This window comes from Phaenicophaeus curvirostris, chromosome 3 (genome assembly GCF_032191515.1).
Source record: "Phaenicophaeus curvirostris isolate KB17595 chromosome 3, BPBGC_Pcur_1.0, whole genome shotgun sequence".
Classification (NCBI taxonomy): Eukaryota; Metazoa; Chordata; class Aves; order Cuculiformes; family Cuculidae; genus Phaenicophaeus; species Phaenicophaeus curvirostris.
In genome coordinates this window covers 45,345,729-45,366,678 of record NC_091394.1, presented here as the reverse complement: position 1 = coordinate 45,366,678, position 20,950 = coordinate 45,345,729, and the positions used below count along the sequence as shown (strand labels likewise).

At 40.4% G+C, this 20,950-nt stretch overlaps 1 protein-coding gene across 3 annotated transcripts in view; it reads left to right on the top strand.

Annotated features, from left to right (window-relative positions):
• Nucleotides 1-20,950, top strand: part of RALBP1 (ralA binding protein 1) — a 37,912-nt gene that overhangs the window by 13,097 nt on the left and 3,865 nt on the right. Inside the window, exons 1-6 of one of the 3 annotated variants that reach the window (XM_069853877.1) lie at nucleotides 8,491-8,630; nucleotides 15,545-15,639; nucleotides 15,901-16,359; nucleotides 18,165-18,514; nucleotides 19,888-20,049; nucleotides 20,536-20,667. In XM_069853877.1, coding sequence (XP_069709978.1) covers nucleotides 15,621-15,639; nucleotides 15,901-16,359; nucleotides 18,165-18,514; nucleotides 19,888-20,049; nucleotides 20,536-20,667 — 1,122 coding nt within the window. In that variant the 5' untranslated portion in view covers nucleotides 8,491-8,630; nucleotides 15,545-15,620. Of the gene's footprint in view, nucleotides 1-8,336; nucleotides 8,631-15,205; nucleotides 15,337-15,544; nucleotides 15,640-15,900; nucleotides 16,360-18,164; nucleotides 18,515-19,887; nucleotides 20,050-20,535; nucleotides 20,668-20,950 lie in introns of those variants that run through there. The other 2 variants (XM_069853876.1, XM_069853875.1) reach the window with 2 other exon arrangements.

The window sequence follows — 20,950 nt, the reverse complement described above, 5'->3', positions numbered from 1 at the left end:
CTTCTACTTTTTACTTTCAGAAGGTGTGATGTAAAGCAATCAAACAGTAATCTTTCTAGTTGTTAGCTGGCCATTTATTTCCAAGAATGCATCTTAGATAAGCGGTTGTGATCATAATGGAATGCACCACTGAAGCTCCTTTCATGGCAGTTGGTTCAACTGGGGAAAGACATGTGGCAGGGCTTGCTGAGGTACCCCTGAAGGATGGGAATGAGCATGGAAGCCACATGTAACCTCTGTACATTACCCTGTAAAGATTTGTTCCTAGGCTTTTCTCCTAGACTGTCTGCCTTAGCTTACTCTGGAAGAGACAGTTGGATGTGAACAACCACAGCTTGCCTCACCAGGGAATTAGGATGTTAATGGCAAGACAGGCAGTGTGAAAGAATAGCCAGGGCAGGAGGCAGAGTCAGAGTCATGGAACAGGGACTTTCGTGTGCGGTTATAGTCAGTCTCTTATCAGGTGCATTTTATCTGTAACAAAGCAATTAACTCTCCCCTGGGCATCCAAGTTTTGTTTTCCCCAAGATGTCAGTTGGAAACGGCCTGTGAATTGCTTTACAGAATTTATAGAATAGAAGCTATCGAACTGTTTTTCCTGAAGTGAACCAATCTGGAAGGTGTATGCTAACACATACATATGTGGAGAATTTATACTCATGTGAGTGTGAGACTTTATCATAATATAATCAGAAGCCTTGCTTCTGGTATTTTTACAGTATCTATAAGTGTTTAAGGTTTTCGCTCCAGTGAATGGATTCATGAAGAGCTGCAGTAACCTTGATAAAAGGGAATAACCTGGACAGTGCTACATATTCTGAACATGAGCTGGCTCCTACAACAGTCTGCTCAAATATGCATGTGGTCTATGGGTCTGATTGGGAGAGCTAAGTACTTTGTGTATCACTGCTTCTGAGTCAGTATGGACTCTCAGAGCAGAACTTGAAACTCTTTAGATGGTAGTGTAATTGCAACAGAATTTAACCACCTCTGGGTAAATGAGAGAGCACACAAACCTGTTTAAGTTACTTTAGAGCTGATCTGATGCTGGCATTATTTTTGAAAAATGTACAGCTTGTTCCTCTGTGACTACAGTTGTGTGATTGCACGCTCTCTTTTAAAGTGAGTTTCCTGACATTCTCACGTATCCTGTAAAGACATCTTAGGTTTAGGAGTTGCATGCTGCTGCGCAGCTTGTATTTTATTCTTTTTATCAAAAAAATCTTGTGAAGGCCCTTCTTGAGGCTTTAATTATTGCCAATTACAAACAGTGCGTGACTCACCAGGGAGTTACTTAATGCCCTGTTTATGTGATTACTTGTGACTTGTGAAATTTTAAACTTGCTTTACCTGTCTAAATGAAGCATTTTCCTTTTCTTTCCCCTTTTACGGTCATGATGCGCTATTAAAAAAAGGAAAGGCCACTACTTATGTACTTGGGTACAGCTTGTTAAAGAAAATAGATGGCATCTAATATAATTTCACTCTTTGACTGCATGGCAATATTTCAGTCCAAGAAATGTCTGAGTGAAAGCAACGTTTTGTATTAAGCTTTTCAGTATGTTGTAAAAATGCATCTTTTTAAGCCTAAGCACAGCTTAAACTGTTGTGTTTTATTGCAGTAATAAAAATTCAGAACAATTTGAGTAAAACATTAATGGTTTCTTAGTTTTAAGCTGGTTAAAACTTTGCTCTTTGCCTAAGCTGTTGTTGTAGCTGACAACCATCAGCAATTACAAGATGATTAATTTAAGGTGTAATTAATGGTGTCCTCTCCTCTTGGAAGGCCCATGATTTTAATGGCCTCTCACACATTGCAATTATCTACTCAAGATATGGAACTTAAATGTGTCTCAGACATTGTATAGTCTTGGTAAATAACATCTAACTCTTTTTTTCTCATTGCTAAGACATCTTTTTCAACCATCTCAGAAGTTGTGTGAGCACCATTCATGGTTTGTGAAGTGTTTTGACATGCTTAGCCCACAAATGATAGGTTTTGTTCTTTTCTGTTATGGTTCATTACTTTCCAAATTGGAGCTATGCTTATTACTAAGATAATTTTTGTCCAAAACCAGGGTTCCTCATTTCTTCAGGTTACATCAGTTTCTTTACATACATGCGGATCTTTTGTCTTGAAGGCCTACAGTGATGAGGTGCTGCTGTGTTCTGGGTCTTCCTTTTGGGTAGTTACAATAGAGCAGGGTCTGTAATTGAGTGAGTGTTCCCACTGGGCCTCCATCCTTTGATTACTGACTTCTTGGGACTGTTTTCGATGCAGCACTCAGGTTTTCAGAGTATGCCTGTTTATGGCAAAATGGGATGAACTGGGAGCACCCACTGTGCTTCACGTGTGGTCTTGCGTAATGCTTCTTGCAGAAAAATTCCCCGTGTCCTTCATTCCACACAACAGCTTTACAAAATAACATTTGTGCATGCAATCACCTGCTCTAATTTGCTTCTGCTGTTGCAATGGGTTGCAAGGCATAAAGTCACAATACAGACTTAGTGCAAAATAGAAATGATGGAGCCTTCTGTACTGAACGAGAGCTCTAAGTTCAGTCTTTCAACCTGTGCTTCTCTTTAATGTGTTCAAACTGCCTTAGATGACATGCTGTAATAAGCAAGATCTACTGAAGTTGGTTGTCATGGGTCTCTGTTACTTCTCTATGTTTTTTTTCCAAACCTCAGCTGTTTAATTTTTACTTACTAGGTATGTAGCTTAGGCTGAATTTCTTAGGAGAGAGTTCAATTATTACAAAAAGTGAGACTAGGGAAAATACATTCTTTTGTCCACGCAGACATCATCCATCCTCTCCCCAGCCTGCATTCCTGTGCTTGGTGTATGATCTTGAAAGATGGTGGTGCCACAACGGCTAGGAGCTTTTGTGTTAAGGACGTACCTTCTGCTTTCCATGTTTAAAATCTCTTTTAATTTAGCCTTTCCTTGGGGTATAGAGTGAAGGCTGTTTATTTTTCATACTCAGTTATTCTGAAGGTTCAACTCCATGTTGAGCAGGAAGGTGGTTCAAGAAACTGCATTTGGGGAGTACTCAAAAGAATAGGTACATCTAAGCAGGCACTTGAACCTCTGGAAGCTCTCTGATGCTGTCAAGTAACAGCATTTGTGGCTCCTGTGGAAGAATCAAATGTTGAGTGAACGAGAACTGGTGGGAGTCAGGGAGGCTGCTGTTGGCAAGGAGGAAGGAAAGATGACTTCTTGTGATACTGGGGAGGACCGAGAGCCAGTGGGAGAAATGGGGACAGGGTGAGAGGATGAGGTGGTAATCATGAGGAAACAAAAGACTGTAGCAGAGAAGAAAGTCCAGAAGGATTTTGGATAGAAGAAATAGAGGAAGAAGAGGGAGAACTATTTTTGCAAGGAAGCAGTTTGCAGCTGGAGCACGGGAACCTGTAGGAAAATGAATATGGGGAGGGGAAAGTGGGAGACTGAGCAAGGAGCTTGGGTCACAGAGACCAAAGCAGAAGAACGTGTTGTGTGTGAGGGTGAAAAAGATAAATCAGTCAAAATGGCAATAATGGGAGTATTGGAACTAGGTGGGTCATAAAGAAATTTGAGCTTGAGGATATGGGGAAAAATACTAAAAATGAAGTGAAATCTTGGAAGATAAGGCTGTGCATGCAGTATCGCAGAACCAAACTGCCCAAGGAAGGGGTTGCACTCCTGGCATTGTGACTCTGCCTCTCCTCTGCTTTCCATCTTTAGTGATTGTTGAGCTTTTCCATGAGCCAGCTCAGCAGCAGAAGCCTGTTGGAGCAGCCTGTAGATCAAATTGTCTCAAAAGGTATCCTGGGAGAGGAAACTGGAATGGGGTGTTTGTGTTAGTGGGCGCAGCAATGTGACCTTCCCCACATGGCCATAGTGAGCTGGTAGATCTTCTGACAGATGAGAACTGTGTAAGTGGTGAGATACAATGTGAAGCAAAGAGCCTGCTGCACAAGAGAGGCAGGACTGAAGCAGGAACAGATTGGTATTCTACCAGTCTGTTGTGTCTGGTAGGGAGAAGTTGGCGGAAGAATCAGCCTGTTAGAAATGTTCCTTCTCAAAATGCTGAGAGGATCCATGATTTTTCAGTCTCAGCATTTCTTGCTATCAGCAAAAATTTATAAAAGTGAGAGCAAAGGTGTAGATCTTCATGGCATTAACATCGACACCCGTTAGTAAAAGTGGAAGAGGTTTTTGCAGTAGGCCTGAAGGCTCTGATTCTGCTGATAGGTATTGATACAATTCAAGCACAGAGAAATTTCTCCCTTATTTGAAGGCCTAGGAAATCATGCGTGCAGGAAAGTAAAGCTTTCTTGAAGTTGTAAAATAAACAAAAATACAAAACATAAGTGCAATCTGAATTTTTCGCATTTACAGATATCACAGAATCACAGAATCACAGAATAACCAGGTTGGAAGAGACCCACCGGATCACCGAGTCCAACCGTTCCTACCAAACACTAAACCATATCCCTCAGCACCTCGTCCACCCGTGCCTTAAACACCTCCAGGGAAGGTGACTCAACCACCTCCCTGGGCAGCCTGTTCCAGTGCCCAATGACCCTTTCTGTAAAGAATTTTTTCCTAACGTCTAGCCTAAACCTCCCCTGGCGGAGCTTGAGGCCATTCCCTCTTGTCCTGTCCCCTGTCACTTGGGAGAAGAGGCCAGCACCCTCCTCTCTACAACGTCCTTTCAGGTAGTTGTAGAGAGCAATGAGGTCACCCCTCAGCCTCCTCTTCTCCAGGCTAAACAACCCCAGCTCTCTCAGCCGCTCCTCATAAGGCCTGTTCTCCAGCCCTTTCACCAGCTTTGTTGCTCTTCTCTGTACTCTCTCCAGAGCCTCAACATCCTTCTTGTGGTGAGGGGCCCAGAACTGAACACAGTATTCGAGGAGCGGTCTCACCAGTGCCGAGTACAGAGGGAGGATAACCTCCCTGGACCTGCTGGTCACGCCGTTTCTGATACAAGCCAAGATGCCATTGGCCTTCTTGGTCACCTGGGCACACTGCTGGCTCATATTCAGTCGGCTGTCAACCAACACCCCCAGGTCCCTCTCCTCCAGGCAGCTTTCTAGACAGACTTCTCCCAGTCTGTAGCACTGCATAGGGTTGTTGTGCCCCAAGTGCAGGACCCGGCATTTGGCCTTGTTAAACCTCATGCCATTGGACTCTGCCCAGCGGTCCAGCCTGTTCAGATCCCTTTGCAGAGCCTCCCGACCCTCCAGCAGATATGCACCATTATAGTTATTTTTAGTCAGTGTTTCTACTTTACCCAAAACAGAGAATGAACAATGTTAAAAGGCCTCAGGAAGATGTTGTTTCTCACGGAATCATAGAATCACTAGGTTGGAAAAGACCTCTTAGATAATTGAGTCCAACCATTCCTATCTGCCAGTAAACCACGTCCCTAAGCACTTTGTCAACCTGTCTTTTCTCGTCATAATTCTGTGTTGCACTGTGCCCTATTCAAATCCAGATCTGAGTAACTGTTAATTTCCATAAGCACTCTGTGAATGGTCTCCTGTGGTGAGATATTTTATTTCATAGAACTGAACGATGAGAGGGTTTGTTTTTGTGTGTTGGTTTGGGGTTTTTTGTTGTTTTTTTTAAACCTACCACTGCCCAAACCCACTTAGCTGCACATGTTTATGATTATTAACCTGGAAAAATGCAATTCCATGTTATGTTTTTCTGTACCAGTCTGTAAATAAGGCCCAGGAGTTGAGTAACTGAGTAAAACACTGCTAAAGAATATTTTCGGACATATGGGCTAAGTCTGGCTTCATCCCAGGAGCTCTACTGGGCTCCAGAGGCAAAGCACATGTGTCCTCATTTCCCAGGGTGATGTTCATGTGCCTTTGCAATAACAGTGTCCTTTCCCTCTGTGCATTTGCCCGTCTTACCCACTCAGGACGTGGACTGATTTGTAGGTGTGGTTCATCCTGTTACATGTAATATTTCTAATTTAATTCCTTGAGTTCCTATTGTTTTAACAGCTTTTCATGGGGTGGTTTGGGTTCCTTTTTACGGGGTAGAGCTGGGAGTTTTTTGGTGGATAAAATACAATGGATGCTGTGCAGGGATTTTACGGATCATTCTCATACTCAGATGAGATGCAGTAGTATTGCCAGTCTGTGTCATTGATGATATTGAAAATGGTTGTGTAATGGAAAGACCTGACCTTTTTTTTGGTATCTGCAGGTCTGAAGCTTTAGATAGCTGGACATTTCTCCTAAAATGTCTTGTTGGAGCACTCCATTTGTTTGTTTAAACACAATATAAAGTTAGCCTAGCATTAGAGTATTTGACACTTTCTGCTTTTGCATATAAAATTGTAGTCTAGTTTGTATGATCATAGAATCATAGAATCATTAGGTTGGAAAAGACCTTAGAGATTATCAACTCCCACCGTACCTGTCTGTTACTAAATCCTGTCCCCAAGCACCACCTCTACTCGCCTTTTAAACACCTCCAGGGATAGTGACCCAACCACCTCCTTGGGCGGCCTGTTCCAGTGCTTGATAACCCTTTCTGTGAGGGAATTTTTCCTAATGTTCAATCTAAACTTCTGACACAGCTTGAGGCCATTCCCTCTTGTCCTGTCACCTATCACTTGGGAGAAGAGACCAACACCCACCTCTCTGCAACCTCCTTTCAGGTAGTTGTAGAGAGCGATAAAGTCTCCCCTCAGTCTCCACTTCTCACCTGCTCCTTGTAAGACTTGTTCTCCAGCCGCTTCACCAGTTTCATTGCTGTTCTCTGGACACGCTCCAGCACCTCAGTGACTTTGTTATTGTGATGTATCAGGAGTCCCTGCTTAGCCAGTATGCATTGTTTATTTCTCTGAATGAGGATTTTATACGTACTGGGCATCCATGGTTGCTTACCTAACTTAACGAAGAGTTGACAGCTTTCTTCTTAATAGTAATCCACAGTTTAACATTAAACAGCAGGAGTACCAGAGGTGATTGCAGAGTCTGAAGGTTAGTGCAGAAGCCACAGTTATATGTGGATATATTCTTATCATAACTAAAATATTTATGTAAACAGGTTTGATATGGCTTTTGTGTGCCATCTTATAATGTATTTTAATTCTGTTATTTTGGGGCCATGGCTCCACAGTTACCTTGATCGCTATAAGTCTGCAGTGCAGGGTACCATCCCTCCCCAGTTTCCTATTGCTTGCCCTGACACTGGTAGGGCTGCACAGAGAGCCATGCTATGAAATGGATGAGTTTTGTGTTGGTTTTTTTTAAACAGCTTTTTTTCTTCCAATTGTCTTCCAGTAGATACATTTCTTTTCAGCAGCAACACAACAGCACACATTTAAGTTGGCTTAAAGTTAGCATGTAACCGTGATTTGACCTCTCATCCAGGCATACCAGTAGGTGTGGAAAATAGCTTTTTCTTTTTCTGGAGTTTGTTCTATTTCTGTTTTCTTTTCATCCCTTGAAAGAAGGGCTTGTATCTGAGGGTGACCATTTAGACACAAAGGGCCAAATTCAGCAAACGCTCTCCAGAAGTGTGATGTCCTGTACAGCGTATCTGTTCTGTGGAATTCCTGAAATATATGTGTGCTTATGAGTTCCATTGTTGAGAATTTATGTATTGGCTTCCTTCAGCAATTTTAATCTTAGCTTTCGTTTGGCTGCAACTCTTAAGCAAAGAATGTACCAGTGTCGGGGTGCAGATGACCTGATATAGCCTCTTCAAATGTGAAGTTGTTGTCGTATACCAGAAAAATGTAATCATTCTTTTTCTACCTTCTTTAATTTGCATTAGCAAAATTAGAAGATGGGTTTGACTTTAGGGCTCTCTTTTTTTTTTTTTTTTTTTTTTTTCCCTTGTTGCAACAAGTTAGGCAAGTTCTTATTTGCATCTGTGAAATATGTTTGGGAAAGGTGAAAATTATCTCACAAACACTTTCAGCTTCCACACTGACCTATTGTACGCAAAAAAATTAAAGTTAAGCAAGTATTATTAATAAGTATTACTAATTGGTAGGCAAGCTGCCTATGAATTTTGAAAGAATTATAGGAATATTTTAACATTTGAAATACTTAATATATGGTGCTTTATGTAGGCTAAAGTAGAGATGGCTAAAATAGCAGCTCTCATGTTAATGTGGCTTAGGAGTTATTGGACAGATTCTGCAAACACTGAGCTCAGGACCTGAGGTTTATATTACTGTGTCCTGACATAAGTTGGAACCTTCATTGTAGAAGGTACTGCCGTTTGTTGTGTTTTCAGGACAGAGTTCTAAACAAGGTGTTCTGAAACCCATTGCTTAAAATTTTGTGGGGTTTCTTTTTGTTTTCCCCTGCTGCAGGTGTGATGGACAGGTAGCAGAAGACTTCGCTTTGATATCAGGGAATCAGAATGACCGAGTGCTTCCTGCCTCCCACTAGCAGCCCCAGTGAACACCGTCGGGTAGAACATGGTGGAGGTCTTGCTCGTACTCCCAGCTCTGAAGAAATCAGTCCTACAAAATTCCCTGGATTGTACCGCACTGGTGAGCCTTCACCACCTCATGACAGCTTGCATGAGCCTCCAGATATAGTATCTGATGATGAAAAGGAGCATGGGAAGAAGAAAGGAAAATTTAAGAAGAAGGAAAAAAGAAGTGAGTATGCAACTTCTCTTACTTCATGCCTATAATTTCTATTTCTCTCTTTCATTCTCTCAAAATTGCTTAATGTTCTCAATGGAATTTGTTTAGGTGTGAAGGAAGTTAAATTGTCCAAGCAGGCTTTGTGCAATGCCTGTTTCTCTTCCAAGGAAATCCACACCTTAACCAAAAAATGATTTGGTTTTTGTTGCGCATATATGGATGCCAAGCGCATGCCCAGTTACTAATAAACATGTTTATCTAAAACCTTTAGCGACACATTGGTAATGGCCTGGTATGGAGTTCTTCTAATCTCATTACCTGTTCACGTTCTGAGTGGAGGTTTCCAAGTGTATTTCCAAATAGGTGTGTGGTTTTTTTTAAATTGTAGCTGAGGTGCTAGCTAAAATAAAACTCTTAAGTTTGACCTATATTTTTTACTTTTAAATGTGGAAGAGTCAGTTTCAACAACTTTGACCCTTCTCCCTTATGTCTCCCATATTCCCAGTTTGCTATTGTGCACCATCTCAAATTTTCCTGTGCTTGCTGCACCATTATTTGAGGACCAGTAAAATCTGTGTCCTTTCTTTCCTCTAGCGTCTGAGTTCAGTCTGATCATGCAGTTTCCTCCAGGTGTGCCTAATTATTATTGCAAACTTAAAAAATGTGCAAGCCAATGTTGGGATCTGAATTTACCAGAACTGACAGAGTAAAAGTTAGGAGAAAGTAAAGTTTTTGCTATAGAATCCATTGTTTGTCACTGTATCAGTGTCCAGAATAGAAGTTTTTTCTTAAAAAGACGTACCCCTCCTCCTAAACTACAGAAGAGGCATCTTCTTGCCTGCCTTTAGTTTTGTGCAGAAAATATTGGAAATGTGAAATAGTTTTTTATTCTAGCTTTTCTACACATTCTGAAAGAGCAAAGCACTTGGATATACTAAGCTGATATCAGTACCAGAAAGATCATTACTGTCTAAATATTCCAGTCCAAATGTTAGTGCTTTTTCAGCTGATGTTTCATTTAGCAAAACTTCAATATAAAGTTTGTTTTCTACAACGCCCCAATCTCTGATGCCTGGAAGTTCTGGATGCCTGTGTGCCTTGCTACTCCTTATATGTGAAATATATTGGGAAGTTCAAAACTGATGAGACAGCACATGATATTCTGGGACATTAGGGTGAATATGGGGACTCTTTGTAACATGCATGCACATATTTAAATAATTACTCTTTAAGAACTTTCTGCTATTGCACTGCTTTTAATCAAACCAGTCTCCTGGAGTGCAGGATTTGTTTCTACCACAGTTTAGAAAGGCTATTGTTATTAACTAAAGACTGTGTGTATAAAGGACACCGTAACTAAAAGATATATTGTCCTCCAGTTAAAAACAGCAGTTTAAATTCCTGCAGATTTTAAGAGAACTGATTCTTTTAAGTTTTTCTCTAATGCAAAAAACATTAACCTAAACCAGAATATTGGATTGGTGATGAAAATTCGGTGTCGATTTTATAGGTCTAAATTTAAGCTATTATTAGTAGCTTCTTTTTTTCTTCTTCGCATATCTGCTTTCTGTTATGGGTTAGACACCTCTAAATTTGGAATCGTTAGAGGTCAGCATTATATATAGTGTGGGTTTCTTTATGGTGTAATTCTGTATGTCTCATGGTGATTGTCTGAGCGAAGAGGGAAAATGCTGCTTCAGCAAATATGAGCAAGTCTGTGCACATTAGCACTGTAACAGCTTTCTTCCACAAGTGATTACAGCACATTTTATAACTGATGTAAAGCAATTTCTGATACTTAAAAGAAGCTTTAAGCGTATGAAAAATCCTCAAAACCACAAAATTGAAAACTGTAGGAAGAATCAAATTCCTTCTTGCAGCTATAATGTAAAAAACATTCAACATTTCTTAGCCCTAATCTGTGGAATAATTGCCATAAGTTGCATACAGAGCATTTTAATATCTCTCGTACAGTCCAAAAATGGTCATTATTGTAAATATACCCTGAATGGACATTTTACTTATGTAAATGACAAGGACTCTTTACAGTTGCTTAACATGGTTGTTTTTTGAAGAATTCCCCTTCTAGTTTTGCCTTTTATTATTTCTCCCATACTTTTGGTTCTTCGGGTTCTCCCACATTTTAAATTCTACTGCATGTGGTTTCTTTTCACTTTTTGGGCCACCTGCTTTGCTTCAGACAATACACAACCTCATATGGGCAAGTAATGAATGGCAAGGTCTTCTAAACTCCTGTAACTTTAATCCTATAAAGATTTGGTGGTATTTTGATAATACTCTAAGCTTCAGAAATGCCTGAAGAGCAAGTGGATATGTGGAGAGGGAAGGATAAATATTCCAAGGTTACTGGTTTTAATTTTTCAGGTAAATCCTGTTTGCAGGAGTAATGTACTCTTAGCTCTAGTATTATTTCCCTGATCAAAAAAAGCATTTTTGTATGTTAGCAAGGGATCTCTTTTCTTATGTGGTTAATACTAACATAATGATTTGATATTTTTCATGTTAATGGCAATAACCAAATCATACACAGCAGTTATCCTGTGGGGATAGTGCTAAAAATGTTTTGGAGATGGTAGAAAATTCAGGGAATTGGGAGTCCAACTGCTCAGTTTTAGCTGTCAAAATTGGTCGGGACGGGGCTAAATCACGACAGTGGAAGATTGTTTTGTACGTGGAATGTCATCTGCTGGAAAAATGTTTCAGCCACTAATGTAGATTCTTCACTCCTCTGTGACAGTCTGTGTGTTGGTTCACTGTAAAACGAATTGGTTTAAGGCCTCTAGTAGGGATTAAAATGATTTATCTTTTCCCTGGGATAGTTTTAACGCTCATCTGTTACCTGGCTCTAAACATCCCTTGCCCATACTAGAACTTGTACTGGGCAGCAGAAAAGTGAAAATAGATTTTTTTTTTAAAGCAGTAATGATTTATATGAGACAGTAGCCAGTTTAATTGATTTTTTCAAAATGGATGTTTAACCACCTGTCACTAATCACATATCGATAAAGTAATAACATACACAGTTCTCTGCAGAAGAAAAAGGTTATAAGAAATACTTAGGAAGAAAAAGCTATTCTGCCTGTTAGAATTTCTATAGATCGGCTGTATGTAGTAGGTCTTACTGTGCTCATTCATTTCACTTCTGAGACTGATGGCTGCCCCATCCCTGGAGGTGTTCCAGGCCAGGTTGGATGCAGCCTTGGGCAGCCTGGTCTGGTGGGAGGTGTCCCTGCCCATGGCAGGGGGGTTGGAACTGGGTGATCCTTAAGGTCCCTTCCAGCCCAAACTGTTCTGTGATCTTTGTTCCCCAGCTGGATGTTAACTTTTATCTTCTTCCCCTGGGTGGCTGAGTTGAGGTTCTAGCTACCTGCAGCTCTCTGCTAGATACCACCAGGTAGAAGACACCAGCCTATTCCCTCATCCGTCATTTTAAGGGATTTTTCCGCCAAGTAATTTCTGCTCAGGAATGTGGGTATCCAGCTACCATGCAAAAGCTCTAATAGTATTCCAGCTGTTGCAGGTAGGGCAGTGACATGGTAAGGTGTCTCCCTGATCTTTCATTTCTGTGCAGAGTACTAATGGAGACGGGTTCTGTGGTAGCAGTGAATGCTTCATGTCTGTAGGGGGAAGTCTGTTAGAAATTGTAAGGAGGCCATTGGCATCCTACAAAATAAACAAGCAGTTGCTATTGCAAACAAAACATTATTTTTACTGACCTGTTGTGTGGAGAAGCTCTAAATACAGTTTCTAGATCTACAGAGTAAGAAGTCACTAGAATTGTCTAGCCGTGATAAACATTAGAGGCTCTTCATACCAAGGTTTATCTTTCTGTGTTGCTGTATCCTATTCTGCTAACAAATTACTGTGTATATCTGCATACCTCTGTTTGCTTCTTTAGCAAAGTACTATTTGGAAATAGTTTAAAAGTCTGCCTTTCAACACTAGGAATTATTTTGAATCAGAACAAAGTAAGGCAAATCTCATATTTCAACTTCATTTGCTGTCCTTGCATAGGGCTGCACGGTAACCTGAATGCAGAATTTGTTTGGGTGTGCTGTGCTTGTATCAGTGAGTTGGAAGTATATTAAAAGCAAACTGGTGTAATTGAAAGTTGGATACTAATTGTCAGTAGTGTTTGTGAGGTTTCTGTTAGTAATAACAATATATCTTGTGGGTGAGGAGAGGAAATGGAAGCTGCCTACACAAGCTCATTGTGCATCCATGTCTGTCTTACCATTTTATTTACAAGTGGCGTACCAGTGAAAATTACAGATGCACATGTATTTCTCCAGGAGCCAAAATCAGGTGTAGAGATAGAAATGACTTAAAAACTCATCAGAGACCTAATATGCAAAATGTATCTTGCAGTGGTTTTGAGAAGTGGCAGTTCTAACCCTTTGTGTTAACAATCGGTGCCATAGCCTGAATTTGTAGCTTTCTTAGAAGAGTTCAGCAGAAGTATTCCTGAGTATGCAGACACAGTGGCCTCACTGAAAAACAAAGCTTTTAAGTCTGTGAGTTAGTTTTTTTCTAGAGTAACATTGGAATATTTTTCATTATTGTTTTTAAAAGACATTTTCATAATTTTCAGTAAGACAAGGGCTGTACGTGTTACATCATATTTAAAATAACTGCAGCAAGGCATGCTTGTGGAAGATCTGATGAAGCCTGAGCAAGGAACTGGCAGATGGTCCGGTCACTATGCCAGCGTAATTACAGTACTTATTAAATCAGTACTGGTCTCATATAGGTTCAGGAAAATGGTGCTGACATCCATGAGAGTGGTTGGAAAATGCAGGCTATTTGTACTAGGAGTCTTGAGGAAACAGTGAACAGAAATACCAGTTTACTAACAGTAGGGAATATTTTCCACATTTAATATCAAGCACTTTTGATAACTTTTCTTCTCCATAAATTTAGGTTGCTTGTTTTTCAATATATCACTACTAAAGGAATAAAGCAATTATGTTACTAGAAGTGTGGTTACGTTTAAAGAAAATTGGTCTACTCTGAAGGGTTGGGAGATTCTGTGTGAGTTTGTAATTAGTATGTATTTCTGAAGTTTGTTGACTTTTGTTACCGAGACAAATTAAAATAGACTGTATTTAACTTGCTCCTTCATGTCTTTTCACACAGTCAAGAAATACCAGTTTCAGTAACATGCTATTGCTGGTGTAACATTCCCACAGATCTAGAAAAGCACCAAGATTTGTATTGCAACGTGGAGTGTTGAAACATGTAAGGCAGGTGCTGTGTTTGATGGTGAAGCCAGCCTCCAAGCTTGGGTCCCCTGCGCTGATCCAGAGGGTGCGCTGATGCACGTGTGTGGGCCACCCTGTGTTGTCTGACTGGGAGCTGTTACAGCTAGCCAGGAGGGAAGGAAGATGAAAGGACAGATTGTTCTGGGCACTGGTGAATATTTGGCTTTCAGATTGGAAATTACATCTTTGAACCCCTTGAAAACTTGGTGCCAGCCCCATCTCGTTCTCGCAAAACACAGTGGGGATGCCTGCTCCTCCTTTTTCCCATAGCTGGTCCATCAGCTGAGTGAGATTTGAATCCTTAATTTATGCACTGCAGATTTTCTTACCCATTTCTGGTTGTAGTTTACGAAAACAGTGAATGATGATTTAGCCAATAAACTGGGAGGATGAGAGCTGGTTGCCAAGTTCTCCAGTTAACATTTGTATTTTTATATTAAAATTCATTTGGACGGGAACAGTGCTACTGCTGCTGAGGTGTTTTCTCAGTCTTCTGTGGAAGTGCATGTTCATTACTCCTAGGGAAGAGTCCAGGATGGAAAGGGTGAGCTGCTCACACAACTGTAATTAGTTTTTGGCAGTTCCATGCTTTAATGAATTTCTTACTTGATTATTTTAAGCTGCCTTCTACAGAGGGGCTGAGGAGGCTTCAGAATGTAGGCAGCTCCTTGGCTGTGCTGAAATAATGCTGAGAAACCCTGAAGCTTGGTTTAGGTTAGAATTGAAAGAATAAAAGACCAAAATGAAAGAACAAAAGGCCCCTGGTCTTTTGCATAAGATCTTTCACCTGTGAAAGTTACAGCCTATGATCTCATCTGTGATGCGCTCTCTCAAATCTAAAGGTGTAATTTTCCACCACCTAAAAGTACTCAGCACAGGAGGAGCACTTGGCTGTCACTGTGCTTCCTCGCTCAGGCAGAGGCACTGCCTGTTGGTAGCAGAAGAGCCCCTAAGGGTCTGTGTAGTGGGGGCTTCACGTTGAAGCAGGAGCTTGCTGCTCGCTGCCTTGGGGGACCTGGCTGGTGCGAATGGTATGTAAAATGTCATCTTTTTTTTGACCAGGTTTCAGGCTTACTTCTCTTAAATGGGGTATGGTGTGTGTAAAAACAGTTAATTGTGTTGGAGATCCTTCGCATGTTGTTGGGTTTGGTCGTGGGTTGTTCTTTGGGGTGGTTGGTTTTTATTTTTTGTAATCCACCTTTAAAGATTTCCTTGTTCTTGCCAGAAGAGGAGGCAGGGCTGGCTGCAGAGGTGTAGTTAGTTAAAAGCACTGGCGCATGTTTTAGATGGCACTTGGTGATTTGCTGCTGGAACAGTGTGCTCTGCCCATGGACTTGTTTGAAACTCTTGCCTATTCTTTTTAAGGCAAATACGGACCTTCACTGACAGGTATTGTGGTAGCGTTACTGGAATTGTTCTCTTTGTCTAGTGGAAAAGTAAGTGTGCTTGGGCTCTTTTACTTTTTTTTTTCGGTATTTTATTTGAGGCTGAAACTTGATTAATTTCATACTTATCTTAAAATTCTGGAGAGGAATTGGGGAGTTAAGTGGCTGAAATTTAGTTGGTTCTTAATAAAAAGTTTGTTAGACTTCTGTATATGTAGTGGATGATCCTTAACAGTGACTCTTATACTATTGATTACAGGAACATAGAGAAGTTGCCAGACAGTTGTTTTTATTTTGCATTTCCTTGACTATTAGATGGGAAACTAGCCCATAAGATGGACATTGCCATTATGAGTAAGTATATAAAGTATTAACTGTTTGGATTGTTCAGGAGCTTTGTGGCTTATTTTTTATGCGATTATGAAACCTGGATTTAATCCCTGTCCGCTTAATTGTGTAACAACTAAAGACAACCTTCTGAAGAGTCAGGCAGGTGCTGTGTTTTAATTCACGTTGCTTCTTCTTGCTCCTTCTTCTCTCCCTGTTACAATAGGCTATCTAGAAATTAAACAGATTTACAACTGCCCTCTTGCTTTCTCTTCCTTTGCCTTATAGCGGAAGGTTATGCGGCATTTCAAGAGGACAGTTCTGGTGATGAAGCTGAGAGTCCTTCAAAGTTGAAACGGTCCAAGGGAATACATGTCTTCAAGAAGCCCAGCTTTTCCAAAAAAAAGGAAAAGGATTTTAAAATCAAAGAAAAACCCAAAGATGAAAAACACAAGGAAGACAAGCATAAGGAAGACAAACATAAAGAGAAAAAATCAAAAGACTTAACTGCAGCAGATGTTGTAAAACAGTGGAAAGAGAAGAAGAAAAAGAAAAAGCCAATTCAGGAGACAGAGATACCTCAAGTGGATGTTCCAAGTCATAGACCCGTCTTTGGCATTCCTTTGTCTGATGCGGTAGACAGAACCATGATGTACGATGGCATCCGCCTGCCAGCAGTTTTCCGTGAATGTATAGATTATGTAGAGAAGTATGGCATGAAGTGTGAAGGCATCTACAGAGTTTCAGGTACTCTGGGCATGCTGACATGCAGGTTCCTAAGGTCTTTACTTGCAATTTTCTTATTGTTGTACCATTTTCAATGCTTAGAGACACTGTTTAAAGCTGCATTAATTTTGATTATCCAGAAGATAAACAGATTGATAAAGTTAAGCAAACTCGTAGGTCTGAAGTACCATCGAGAAGTTATTAAATATGGTGGCACCGCTTAATGGCAGTGAAATACACTTGGTTTGGCCTTTTGTGATAGGATGGTAACAATGGATAAAATTTGTCAGTATGGTCAGCTTGTACTTTTGTACTTGGGCATCAGAAATGCAGTCCAAGTTGATTGCAGAAGCGAAGATAAGCTACAACCATTTCATCATCTAACTTCCCCACTAAGTTGATTTTTTTTTTCTTAAAAACTTCTTTCCTTTGAGAAAATCTACTAATAAGCAGAAAACGCAAGTTTCACTGTATAAGCTGAGCAACAGCCGGCTAATTTACCATGGTAGTTGCGTAACGTCAGCTTACATAAAAGAAACATCAGTTTTAGTCACATCAAACAAAACAAGTCCCTTTATTTGTGAACTGCATCCGCAGTAGACTTATATAAGTAGTTCTGTGGGTATATCTTAAGGGAGGAAGAACAAGCAAGAAAAGGAATTTGATGTAAACCATTGGAAACGAGCTGCCTAGCACTGTAAAACAGTAATCAAATGATTTCAAAGGCTTAATTAAGCTTTTTTCATGCTGTCGATCTCCATGGTATTTGGTAGGCATGCATAAATAGCGTTTGGGCAGTTTCTTCATCTTGCCTATTGGAACATTCTGGTTGTGTGTTTCTTTCAAGACACAATGTGTTGGGAATTTTCACTGAAGAAGGTATGTTTACTGTAAAGCATTTTTGAAGTTTGTGCTTTCTAGATGTTCTCCAGTGCAATAGCACCCTCTTGTGTGTGCGAGGGTGTTTAAATTGAGAGCTCGGAGAGGATTGCAGTGGCTGAACAACCCCCCAGCCCTCATGATGCCTGACTAACTTCATTGGCTATTAAACTGAGTGTATTTTACCTGGCATTTACCCTGGGCTGAGTGCACCCAGTGCTGCTTATTTATTGTGTCTGAGCCAAGCCATGCAGAGCATCCAGTCGGTGTAACTCAGGTGGGAGTTTGAGCTTTAAGAACGAAGTTTCCCTGAATCTGGGAAGATTGGAATGTCACCCAGTTATAAAAACATCTTACCAAAAATCTTGGCCGGGTTGAATAATTGTATGGACACGCTTTTATTCATGCAGTGTCTCAAATCGAGAATCCTGTGTTGGATCCCTCTGCTGAGGAGGGACAGCTGGAAATCTGGAAATTAAAAAGTATGGGGTTTGTTTTGACAGAGGAAAGCTGTTCTAGGTGGAACTTGTTTTACAATATTTGGGTTGATAACATATTTGCTACTTGGCTTAGGGCTGTATAATTGAACAGCCTGAAAGACGCTGAATGCAAACACACATTTGATTTTACATTCCCTTACCCTTCCTCATCCTATTTCATGTTCCTTGATGTGAGGGAATGCTGGCGCCAGTTCTGATTCAGAACTCCAATGGTGCTGTGTTTTTCCTTTACAGTAGTAGTCAGCGCATGTAGAAGCAGCGATTGCATCATTTTGGGTCACAGTTTTAACTTTGTTACGTGTGGATAACCTTGAAAAGGTGCTCCTCAATTAGCTTAAATTGTAAGGAGAGGTAAAATAAATGCACATAAAAAAAAAAAGCATGCATGTAACTATTATACATTTACAGTCGAAGATTTCTCTTAATTCTTGATCTAAATATTTTAAGGAATAAAATCAAAAGTTGATGAGCTAAAAGCAGCATATGATCGAGAAGAATCTCCCAACCTGGAAGAATATGAGCCCAACACAGTAGCCAGCTTGCTGAAGCAGTACCTACGAGAACTGCCTGAAAATTTGCTTACCAAAGAGCTAATGCCCCGCTTTGAAGATGCTTGTGGAAAGAGCGCTGAGGCTGAGAAAGTGCAGGAATGCCAGAGGTTGCTGAAAGAGTTGCCAGAGTGTAACCATCTCCTAATTTCTTGGCTGATTGTGCATATGGACCATGTTATTGCAAAGGAACTGGAAACAAAAATGAACATCCAGAATATTTCTATAGTGCTCAGCCCTACTGTCCAGGTGCGTACCACACAACAAGGGTTAGAGCCCAAGAAACACTTCCTTGTAGGATTCTCTTGCAGATGAGCACTGGGTGTTGTCTCATAGAGTTAAGCTGAATTACAGCCTCTCTTTATACCTTGGAAACCTTAAATGCTGGGTAATGGGGGAACAAAAGACTTTTTGAATGTATATTTGCATACAATGGGTCTGATATTTGGGTTATTATGAGACTATTTCAAAGGCTGCTGTCAGGGTTTTAATTCTAGTGTGAACAGCAGTAATTCAGTGTTGTATTCATACAGTAATTCACGCAGATACATTATTTCTGTGGGTTTGTGATTCAGTGACAATTTACTGAAGACTATATTGTTGCTTAATTTTAATACCAAGGCAATTAACCCTGTCCTGCAAATAGATCTTCCTGGTGCAGTAATGGCTTTGGTGTCTGCAGTCAAATGGCTGGGAAAAAACAACTTTGTTTTCCAGAAAGGTTTTGTGGTTTCTGGATTGATTAATTCCTTAATGAGCATCTTGGAAATATTTAATTTAAATACAGCTCAGAATCAGTCCTGTGCATAATGGAAACATGGCATTATTGGGTATGGGTCATCCAGAAAAAAACTCACACTGCAGGAAAACTTGGCTTTATAATTAAGAGTCCAGGTGGAGGCCCAGTAGCAAAAGGGCTGGGTATTATTCTTGGCTATTTTGCTGTGCCAGACACTTTCTAGCTAATAAAAGAAGTAACAATTAACGTAAAACAATGCACACCCAGTCATGTTTTGTTGTTAAGTAGATTTTAGCAAGTAAAATGCAGGTAGTGACAGCACTCTAATCAGGATAAATTTTTGAATTTTAATATAGAAGATCTAGTATCAAAATAAATGCTTCTGTCTCACAACAGGAATACAACAGCAGCTCCTTTCAAACTACTTTTACTACTGTATTAAGTCATCTGAGAGAGAAGTTGTAGAAAATGCTTACTGGTTGGGGGAGAAGAGAGAAGGCAGCCAGCAGCCGGCTGTGTTCCCTCTTACCGCTGCTGCCACTGCCTTTACATAAGTAAAAAGGAAAGATTGAATACAATTTGAATAATTTTGAATAATTGTGGTAGGCTAAGAAGTGTGAAATTCTGAGCTGAGTATGAAAAATGCCTCATATACACAAGTAAGAGAGACAGTGAAATGATTCCTTGAGGCCAGCACTAGGCCATTTAAAAGTATCATTTTTAATCCAGAGTTTAATCTCTGAGGACACACTAACATGACTGTGACTCACAGAAAGGCAAACTAAAGGCTGCTCCGTTTCTGTAGGAAGATACTGTGTTTCACAGGTAAAGATGATGTGAATAAACCATCTTAACCAATATTCTGTCTGTCTTTCCCTTGCAGATCAGCAACCGTGTCCTGTATGTATTTTTCACACATGTTCAAGAGTTCTTTGGGAATGTGACCCTAAAGCCGGTGACAAAACCTCTTCGCTGGTCAAATATGGCAACAATGCCAGCACTTCCAGAAACACAAGAAAGCATCAAAGAAGAAATCAGGCGACAGGTTAGCAGTTACTTTAGTGTTTTTCTGTTTACCTTTGCCCTCACTTTTTATACATTCAAGTAGTAAATTCTCATAACCTTGTAACATGCTCTTTCATTCCACCACAATGGTCCCATTAGTGGAGACTGGAAAGAGGTGGTGATATTCTTGCCCATTTCTTGTGTGGAAAGTAGTTTGTGATGGTTATGGCCGTGTCTTGTGTGGGTTGCTTTGCAATGTGGTTCAGTACTTTTATAGTGGGACGAAGGTTAGGAGAACATGTTAAAGCCTGTGGTTTCTTTAGCATCGCTCTTAGCTAGATCCAGAGCTTGTGCTGACTGTATGTTAACGCTTGGTGTTGTTTGATGAGTGAAACATTACACACCAGGACTCTGAGCCTCTTGTCATGAAGCCAACAAGATTTTTCTTTCCAGCCTGCCCTGCTGTTAAGGACACTCTTTATCCATTATATATTAAAGACACTAATTTCTTTGGCAATATTTCTAGGAATTCCTACTGAACTGTTTACACAGAGACTTGCAGGCAGGGATAAAAGACTTATCCAAAGAAGAGAGACTCTGGGAGGTGCAAAGAATTTTAACAGCTCTTAAGAGGAAACTAAGAGAAGCTAAGAGGCAGGTGGGTAACTTTTTTGTTTATTGGCCAGACATCTGAATCGTGGATCCCTCATTTGTGACAATGCAAAGGCACACAGTTAGATCAAACCACATTTCAGTCTTTTCACTGTAGATGTTTTCATCTTAGCCTTACGTGGCTGAGGAGCAATTGCATTTTCTGGTGAGCAGGCTCTCCCTAGGGGATCTTCACACTCCTTCACAGCTGTTTACAAAAGAAAGCTGTGTATGATTAAAAACTCAGTGTGTGACAGAGCACGTGTTCATTATATGCTTAAAACTGTGTC